At 35.2% G+C, this 10476-nt stretch overlaps 2 protein-coding genes across 3 annotated transcripts in view; both read right to left on the bottom strand.

The window, feature by feature from the left end:
- LOC140921595 (uncharacterized) overlaps positions 1-8996 on the bottom strand; it is a 19930-nt gene extending 10934 nt beyond the window's left edge. The window contains exon 1 of one of the 2 annotated variants that reach the window (XM_073371595.1): positions 8672-8996. In XM_073371595.1, coding sequence (XP_073227696.1) covers positions 8672-8845 — 174 coding nt within the window. In that variant the 5' untranslated portion in view covers positions 8846-8996. Of the gene's footprint in view, positions 1-8666 lie in introns of both variants that reach the window. The other variant, XM_073371596.1, reaches the window with a different exon arrangement.
- The window catches only part of LOC140921598 (uncharacterized), a 66634-nt gene that overhangs the window by 11099 nt on the left and 45059 nt on the right, over positions 1-10476 (bottom strand). The gene's annotated exons all lie outside the window — the stretch shown is intronic.

Raw genomic sequence — 10476 nt, 5'->3', positions numbered from 1 at the left:
TTGTCACAAAAGACATTACGATCAGCGGTTTACTGGTAACACTATATATATATATATATATATATATATGTTGCATTAAAAAACGGTCCTTGTAAAAAAGCGTCATTCCGTGGGATGCCTGTGGCACTCCACGGTAAAAATCCGGTTCGGTTGTACCCAAAATTGCAAAGCCAGCCAATAGGATTGCCTAAAATCTTTATCGATTATCTCTTCTACCAAGCCGACCAATCAGATTGTACAAAGTCTGTATCGATCTTTAATCGATTTGCTTCCTCTGAAGAACGTTGAAGTCAGAACGTTCCTTGCCAAATTTGTCGCGCTTGAGTTTTCCCACTCGTGGGTTAAAATGGCTTGTTAACCAGCGAAATCCTTAGGGATACTGGCAAGTCACGAAAAGCGACCTAAGCCAAATTATTTCTTTCCTTCATGATTCTTTTTTCTTTAGGTCTAGCTTTTTCATAAGGTTTTAGTAGCGTCTGGTTGAGGGCCGTGATTTCCGATAGATTTTTCTATTCGGAGTTCGCCAGTTTTTGCCGAGCACAGCTAGAGTTCAGTTTTTTTCTTTTCTTATCGAAAACACCTTGACGATGGGAGGTTAAATCGCGTAAATTTCAACTCGTACCCTTGACGATTGGCGGTGAAATCGCGAAAATATTGTCCTCGTCGATCGACGACTCGCTTTCGGCATGGATTGGACTTCTGGATGGGACACGGATCAGGACCTTAGTAAACTTATTATACCTTGGAATCAGGGATAATCATTGGAACTATGTTAACTTTGAGACCTTGGAAACACATTGCAATTAATTTTTAACCGTATCAAGAGCATCTTGGAATATTAAACTTTCATCTTGGATTAAAACATTGGAACTTTATCGAACTTTAATTGTAACCCTGGGTTCGACCCTGGATAAAAAAGCAAGCGGATGTTTTGTTTTGTTTTGTTCCATTAACCTAAAACTGCAATGTTTATTTCTCTTTGAAAAAGTTACCTGTGGCTACTTACTACCAAGATATGACGTATCTTTATACATATAGTTCCTGTTCAGGTTAATTAGAGAGCATTATGCGCGTGTGCTCCATTACTTGTTTCCGTTAATATTCCAATTTAAGTCACACGGGTAAACCTTGCTTTGATGCAAAATAACATCTTTTTCTTATCCAAATCGTGCTATGAAAGTAACTACATAGCGATAGATCAAAACAAGATCAACTCCATCCTTGCGACCACTGACAACTATAAATTTAGCTTGCGTAGCAGGTGTCGAAAGGGGTAGGGGATAGGGAGGAAGCAAAAAGGGGATGTGGATTGGGGAGAAATAGTAGCCTGTCACGCAGGCTACTATAAATTCAGTCATATTAAAGCACATTAAACCAACCCATACAGGTAACCTACTCATCGATGCTCATAACATGACACATCTTTCCGGTTTCTCTAATTTTTCCAAATTCAGATAGAACGCCATTATGCTTCCATAGACCAACGCATCCCATGGAAACGACTTTAGGCGTCTTGTTTTTATGTAAAAAAGCTGCTTTTTTACAAATTGAGCGGTTGTAAAAATACTGCTTTTTTACAAAAATATATTTTTGTAAAAAAGCAGCTTTTTTACGCTGCTTTTTTACAAGTTACATGGTTGTAAAAATACTGCTTTTTTACAAAAATATATTTTTGTAAAAAAACAGCTTTTTTACAAATTAGCCGCTTGTAAAAATACTGCTTTTTTACAAAATATATTTTTGTAAAAAAGCAGCTTTTTTACGTAAAAAAGCTGCTTTTTTTACAAGTTACTTGGTTGTAAAAATACTGCTTTTTTACAAAAATATATTTTTGTAAAAAAGCAGCTTTTTTATGTAAAAAAGCTGCTTTTGTACAAAATATATTTTTGTAAAAAAGCTGCCTTTTTATGTGAAAAATCTGTTTTGTTGCAAAAGATATTTTTGTAAGAAAGCTGCCTTTTTATGTAAAAATCGTGCTATTTTACACGTATAGACCATTTGACAAACTCATTTATCGAAGACAGGCTGTTTTCTGTAGCATGGTTCGAAATTTATTGAACTGTAGTTTTCGTGCGCTTCGCAAACCGTACATTTTAAGATATCCGGCTAGTCACGTTCACGTTTCCGTGTCCCCTTTAAATTTCCTTGTTAACTCGCTGACAGCGTTAAAAATTTACGTTCTTTTTATTCTTTTTATTCTTTCTTCTTGTTTCCTTTGTCATTCAATTTTCCAGGACCTTCTAATTGTTGGATGCGAAGAAGGAACAGGCAGTAATTTCATTTGTTATGCTTATCGGCTGAGGTCACGCACGGCAGTAACTGCATGTTAGGCAATAATAGAATAGCTGGGTTATTCACTGTCTTATTTATAAGCAATGGCGCCTGTCACAATCTCTTGCAGCAACCAAAGCCTTCTGTTGTCTCCCTCATTGCTACTTTTGTTCAAGCCAAAAACTGTACAGAATATTATTCTGTATTATTTATCTATTCTCCCAAGGTTATCAGCTGCAATAATCGGTTTAACTGTCAACAAAATACTTGGCCATAATGCTTTGATGCTCTTAGCAGTGGACAAATATATAAGCATAAAATCTTCAGCAAGAATCAACGCCAGCAATTGTTAGGCAATTTCCAGTATTATGTATGTGGCGCTAAACCTCTATCACGGAATTCATGTAATATATCAAACATGAGATGCAGTGTTTCATCACCAGATGAAACACCGAGAAGAGAGTTGAAAATACGACGCGCAGCGGAGTATTTTTGACGTCGAGGTGTTTCATCTGGTGATGAAACACTGTGTCGAATGTTTGATATTTCTTCTCAAACAAAATCATTTTTGAAGGAGAAATTAAGGATGCAAATACTAAGCAGTGTTTCATCCGATTTCCAAACACTCGCCTTTACAAGTGTTTTCGGGCTTATTTCTCGATCTCTAAAATAAAACACGCATTGCCGTACGTTACAGACGTCTTTATAGTCCCTAATTCTTACAAACGAATCGGCTGCTGTTTCTATGGCCTTACAAGTTGCTCTGTGTCTTGCAAAAATTAGACTAACAAGCGAGTGTATGTACGCTTGTAGCCATAGGCTAGCGTTTCCCTTTGCTTGATTAGCCGACTGAACATGTTCCTACATCATGTTGAAAGCTTAAAGTTGTAACGCAGACATGACACTCTTGCATGCATCAACATGGATTTCAACATAGCATGAATCCCGTGATAGAAGTTTAGCGCATCATACATAATACAGGAAATTGCCTAACAATTGCTGTCGTTGATTCTTGCTGAAGATTTTATACTAGAAATGGAGTTATAATTTATTTGTCCACTGCTAAGAGCATCAAAGCATTATAGCCTAGTATTTTGTTGACAGTTAAACCGATTATTGCAGCTGATAACCTTGGGAGAATAGATAAATAATACAGAATAATATTCTGTACAGTTTTTGGCTTGAACAAAAGTAGCAATGAGGGAGACAATAGAAGGCTTTGGTTGCTGCAAGAGATTGTGACAGGCATTGCTTGTAAATAAGACAGTGAATAACCCAGCTATTCTATTATTGCCTAACATGCAGTTACTGCCGTGCGTGACCTCAGCCGATAAGCATAACAAATGAAATTACTGCCTGTTCCTTCTTCGCATCCAACAATTAGAAGGTCCTGGAAAATTGAATGACAAAGGAAACAAGAAGAAAGAATAAAAAGAACGTAAATTTTTAACGCTGTCAGCGAGTTAACAAGGAAATTTAAAGGGGACACGGGAACGTGAACGTGACTAGCCGGATATCTTAAAATGTACGGTTTGCGAAGCGCACGAAAACTACAGTTCAATAAATTTCGAACCATGCTATAGAAAACAGCCTGTCGTCGATAAATGAGTTTGTCAAATGGTCTATACGTGTAAAATAGCACGATTTTTACAGAAAAAGGCAGCTTTCTTACAAAAATATCTTTTGTAACAAAACAGATTTTTTACATAAAAAAGCAGCTTTTTTACAAAAATATATTTTGTAAAAAAAGCAGCTTTTTTACATAAAAAGGCTGCTTTTTTACAAAAATATATTTTTGTAAAAAAGCAGTATTTTTACAACCAAGTAACTTGTAAAAAAGCAGCTTTTTTACATAAGAAAGCAGTATTTTTACAAGCGGCTAATTTGTAAAAAAGCAGCTTTTTTACAAAAATATATTTTTGTAAAAAAGCAGTATTTTTACAACCAGGTAACTTGTAAAAAAGCAGCTTTTTTACGTAAAAAAGCTGCTTTTTTACAAAAATATATTTTTGTAAAAAAGCAGTATTTTTACAACCGCTCAATTTGTAAAAAAGCAGCTTTTTTACATAAAAATGACGCTTTTTTACAAGGACCGTTTTTTTATACAACATATATATATATATATATATGTTGTGTAAAGAGAAGGTTTGAGAAGCGCACGAAAAAGTTCGAACCATGTTATAAAAATGGTCTATATGTGTAAAATAGCAGGATTTTTACATAAAAAGGTAGCTTTCTTACAAAAATATCTTTTGTAAAAAACAGATTTTTTACATAAAAAAGCAGCTTTTTTACAAAAATATATTTTGTAAAAAAGCAGTATTTTTACAAAAATATATTTTTGTAAAAAAGCAGTATTTTTACAACCGTTTAATTTGTAAAAAAGCATCTTTTTTACATGAGAAAGCTGCTTTTTTACAAAAATATATATTGTTGTAAAAAAGCAGTATTTTTACAAGCAGGTAACTTGTAAAAAAGCAGTATTTTTACAAAAATATATTTTTGTACAAAAATATATTTTGTAAAAAAGCAGCTTTTTTACATAAAAAAGCAGTATTTTTACAACCGCTTAATTTGTAAAAAAGCTGCTTTTTTACAAGAATATATTTTTGTAAAAAAGCAGTATTTTTACAACCAGGTAACTTGTAAAAAAGCAGCTTTTTTACAAAAATATATTTTTGTAAAAAAGCAGTATTTTTACAACCGCTCAATTTGTAAAAAAGCAGCTTTTTTACATAAAAATGACACTTTTTTACAAGGACCGTTTTTTTATGCAACATATATATATATATATATATAGTTTGTGCAAAGGAGAATGGACTACATATGTTGATTTGAATCCTTTATTGACCCGACGCGTTTCGGCTTACGCCTTCTTCAGGGGTCTAAACTGCGTTCGGTATTACAGTTAATTATATTACGTGTTAAAGGTAATTTCATCCGTAAATTGCTTAATTGTATAGCATAATTGTGTATGTACATCAATTACGAATTTGCGGTATTTAGCGACCCTTACAACGTATGTTAAAAACATTTTGTGTACCCAGAACTTTGTAAAGATCACTGCAACTATATTGAATGGTTAGCCAATTCGTTTGTTAAGTCCATTTGGCTGCATGGAATTCAGTTTCTTTTGCCAGAATATCTCCCGGTGTCTCAGGAGATCTTTTTTCTGCTCATTGCTTATATTATCTTTCCTGATCTGTTCTATTATTGTAATGATCACGGTATTGTCGAAGTTGTGTGTTTGTTTATTATGTAGAAAGTGTTCCGTAAGTTCACAACTGCTGATTCCCTTTTTGATATGATTTCTGTGGTTTTTTAAGCGAAGATTGAACGCTGTTTCGCTCTTGCCTATGTACTGTAGATTGCAGATGTTACACTCAATAGAAAAAAAACCTTAATGATCTTGAACTAATCCTAAATCAAGAGCTCCATGCAGTGGCTGAGTGGATGAAATCTAATAGTCTAGCTCTCAGTACTTTGAAGACTAATTTTGTTCATGTTCACTCTAAGAGACTTTTAAAACCATATAAGTCATTAAATCTAAAAATTGATGGTGTGAACATTCAAGAAGTTTCCACGGTCAAATACTTAGGTGTCACTTTTGACTCAAACTTGACTTGGAAAAATCATGTTAATGAACTCTGCTTAAAACTATCGAAAACTGTAGGTATATTTTCCAAATGAAGGTGCTATGTTAATATTGATATACTTATTATGCTTTACTATTCCCTTATTTACCCCTTTCTTACTTATGGTATTCAAGTTTGGGGTCTCACATACCCAACCTACCTAAAACCAGTAACTACTTTGTAAAAACGAGTCGTCAGAATAATGACTTTTTCCGACCCTATATCTCATTCTGAGCCATTGCTGAAGTGTCTCAGACTCCTAAAATTCTCTGATATAATTCATCTTGAAATTCTCTCTTTTGTTTATCAGTGGTACCATAAACTAAGCCCATCTTGTTTTGTTAATTATTTTAACCCAGTATCTTCAATTCGTTCATATAATACACGTCAATCTCAGAATGATAATCTTTTTGTTAAATCTGTTCATACCACTCAATACGGCATTCGTTCTCTCAGTTACACTGGTCCAGAACTTTGGAATTCTTTATCTGTTCATGTTAATAAAATTAAGCCGTTTTCCAGTTTTCGTCAATCTATCAAGAATTCTGTGATTGATGGTTATATATAATACTGTTATTGATTCCTAATATTTTACGATTATATTATCTTAGCTACTATTTAATTAATGAAGTAATACTTTTTATCTAAAACAACTATTTTGCATCTATATTCCTTCTACTCATATTCTTCAGTTTGGGTCACCTACTCGGTTAGTTCCACGAACTATTTAGGAGTCCCAAACTCTGCACAATGAACCTACAATTGAAATCCTCTTTCCGTCCACGATCTCTCGATTCTATATTTTAAAGCACCAATTTGTATAAATTATAATTATTCTGTGTCAGTTTAAATAATAATTGACTTGACTTGACTTGACTTGTTCAAAATGGCCTCGAAGAAAAAACAGCGTAGCGTGACAAAACTAAAGGGCGAACTAAGGGCGATTAAGCGGCTGTGGTAGACCACACTGAAAACGAATTTATGTAAAAAGATGAGAAACTACGGTCGGTAATTCATGTAAGCCTTGCGAATAATGTCCCGAGACATACATGCCTTTTATGACAATGTTTTCACAGTTACAAGATTATAATTGGAGTATTGTTGGTAATTTTTCATTGCTGTGGTTCTAGTAGTTTATTTAATTGGAATTGCTGTAGTTGTTGTAGTTATTGTAGTTACTCTAGTTGATGTAGTTGCAGTAGTTATTGTTAGTTATTGTAGTTACTGTAGCTGTTGTAGTTGTAGATTGTAGTAGTTATTGTAGTTGCTGTACTTAGTTATACTGTAGTTGTGTATTTGTTGTAGTTGTTGGTATTTTAGTAGTTATTGTAGTTGCTGTAGTTATCGTAGTTACTGTAGTTGTGTAGTTATTTTGGTTGTTGTAGTTGTAGTAGTTAGAACTACAGCATGGACTACGTATGTACAGGAACTACTAAATGCAACTACAACAACTACACCAACTGTATGTACTAGGCCTACCAACTGTATGTACTATAGTTATGTACTGCACCAACTACAATAACTACAGCAACTACAACAAATACAGCAACTATAATAACTATAGCAACTACAAGAACTACAACAGCTACAACAATTACAGCAACTAAGGCAACTCACAATAACTACAACAACTACAGCACTCAAATACAGAAACTACAGGAACTACCACAACCTACAAAAACTACAGCAACTACAATAACTACAACAAGTACAGCAACTACAACAACTACAGCAACTACTAAAACTACAAGAAATGTTATACAGGGACTGCAGCAACTACTAAAACTACAACAACTGTTATACAACAACTACTAAACAACAACTACACGGGAACTACCACAACTACAGCAGCTATAACAACTGCAGCAACTATAGGAACTACAACAACTTCAATTACTACAGCAGCTAGACAGGAACTTAATCAGTGCAATTACAGAAACTACAGCAACTATGAGAAATGTGCAGCAGCGACTGAAACGTTCAGCAAGGGCTAAATATTAAATGTCTCAGGACATTATACGAAGGGCTTACAAAACAAAAATTCCACCCCTATATCTAAAGAAAAAAATTGACGAACAATGCTGGGAATTTAAAGGTAAATTAACAATCTTAGTATAAGTCAGTTTCAATTTGCTTCTTATTCCTAGTTAGTTATAGAGTATGCAATTCTTGATTTTTTATGCCTGCGATATAAATCACAAATTCAAACGTTAGGCTTACTTCCGATATCAATTTTCTGAAAGCTCAGGTCTCTCTTGATAGACTTGTGTACTTTATATTTTGGGAATTTTTTTTTTATTTGAGAAATAAATTTTTGAAACGAACGGGTTTAAAGCAGATCTAATACCGTATTACTTTGTTATCTTGTTCCGCGCCATTGACGTTTTGTCACGTGATCGGTGAGATGGGAGCGTCAGTTGCGGAAGACTTTCGGTTTCACATTCTAGATACTGTAAATAATTTTCCGCCTCTGGAGCCACATTTCTCGCTTGTTAAATTATAGACCGGAAAAATATATAGGTTTCTTTCGCTTAAGAAAGGAAAAGCTGAGGATCTTGTGGGATCAGTACATAAAATAAACAATTGAAATGAAATTAAAACTATTATGAATATGTAGTCTATTGTCTTTCCTTTTGAGCAATAACCTTCAACTCCTTTTTCTCGCATGGATTCATAAGCAATCACTAACGACGCTTATGTAAGCTATTAAGTAAATACCGGCCAAAATTGTCTCGAAATTTTACTGACAGGAATAAATACCGTACTTGTCTCGCTGACCAGCTCGACGTCTTTTCTGCCCGATTTAATGCTGCCTTTACTCGAGTCCTCATGTCGTCAATCGTCTTCACTCCATCGAAAGATACACCAAGGGTCCTCATCGTTGCAAAAATCTCCTCCGGTCCCATGCTATCGATGCTTTTCGATTGATCAGAGGCCATTTTGCATAACCTTCCAGCCGATTTTGAGACACGCGAAGAAATATACCAGTGTTACCTCTTATATTAGTGCAAAGTCCATGGCAATGTATGCTTGAAACATCGAGGGAAGTTACAAATTCCTAGAAAAGATATATAGGATTACTGTCAAACTTCTGTGGAATGGTGGGTGGGGTTAAAGGGACTATGTCAGCTGGCGAGCATGGGCGCTGAGGTTATGCAAATTATTTTGGGCTGTCAAAATTCTATTGTTTTTAACGGGTGACTTTCTCTGTCACGCCCAAGGTAGACTGCGAGTAGTCCTCATGTTCCTTCAGGGATAGTAGAGCGAGCGAAACGCGAGCGCGCGTGAAAATCACCCCACGTGAAAAAGGCGACACGCGGCGAGGAGAGATAAAAATGAGGGACTACATTTTTCATTCATTCATTTTTTTCTTTCTCACCTCATTTTTCTCTTTCCTCGCCGCGTCTCGCCTTTCTCGCGTGGGGTGATTTTCACGCGCGTTCGCGTTTCGCTCGCTCTACTATCCCTGAGGGAAAATGGGGACTACTCCTAGTCGACGTACAAGGCTTCGATTAAAGAGACGTTTACGAATTGGGTTTGGATAAGGGATGTTTTGATAGAATTTACGAAACGGTTCTTCTCTGGTTATGCTAGACCAAGTTCCCTCAATTTCTTCGTCAAGAATAAAAGTGTTAAGACAATTTTACTTGTAGTTTTGAAGTAAAAACGCATCATGCCATTCATAAAAATAGAGCGCAAACAAAAACTCAACAACAACATATTGTCGTAATCAACAAAATAAATCAAAATTTTCAGTATCAGTTTATGAACGACCTACAAAAGACTGCTGCAGCTGTTTTGGCCTGCCTTCCTTGTGTAATTGTTGTTGAGTATTCATTGAATGTTCAAGAGATCGTTCCAGCCTGGCAGGTTTACCATTATACGATAATCTCTATTCGATATTGACTAACTCTTTTGTCAATCCAATAATCTGCGCATTTCAAAATTGCAGAAAATACCTCAAAAAGCTACGGGGTAAATAACTTGGGTATTAAAACAGATGGCGTGGTGTCTTATAATTATGGGATGGTTATGATGAGGAAAAGAGGCCAACTTTGACCACTCAAACAGATTACATATACCGTGAAACTTTGCATTCACTTAAGCACATGCTTTTGGTGTCGCACAAGAAGCCTAGTAATCGGCTCCGGACCACACCTTGTTTTTATCGCTGAATTTCATTCTAAAGAGTTTTACAAAATATTTCGTTGGTAGGGGTGTTTTAAAGGTGATTGAAATAATTAGAGATGGTGACAAAAACGAACACAAAAAAGTCACGAAACTAGACTTCCGCGTGAAAAAACCGCAATCTAATATTCGGGTTATACCGCAATATGGCTCCTCTGGCTGCTATGCAGACTTGATTGAACTGTGGAAGTAGTATCGTAGCTAGTCCCAACCGTCACTTATGAAGATGTATGTCATTGTTACATTTGAAAATTCTAGTCTGCAAAATTCTAGTTTTTTGTAACATGCGTTGTTTCGTCAGTGTTTCATGTTACCGCAGTTTTTCTTTTATTTTTACTGAAGTTGAAATGGCCGAAAAATAAGAGTGTTTACGATGTAGGTA

This window comes from Porites lutea, chromosome 12 (assembly GCF_958299795.1).
Source record: "Porites lutea chromosome 12, jaPorLute2.1, whole genome shotgun sequence".
NCBI lineage: Eukaryota > Metazoa > Cnidaria > Anthozoa > Scleractinia > Poritidae > Porites > Porites lutea.
The sequence above is the reverse complement of the archived record's forward strand: the minus strand, read 5'-3'. Positions and strand labels throughout refer to the sequence as shown.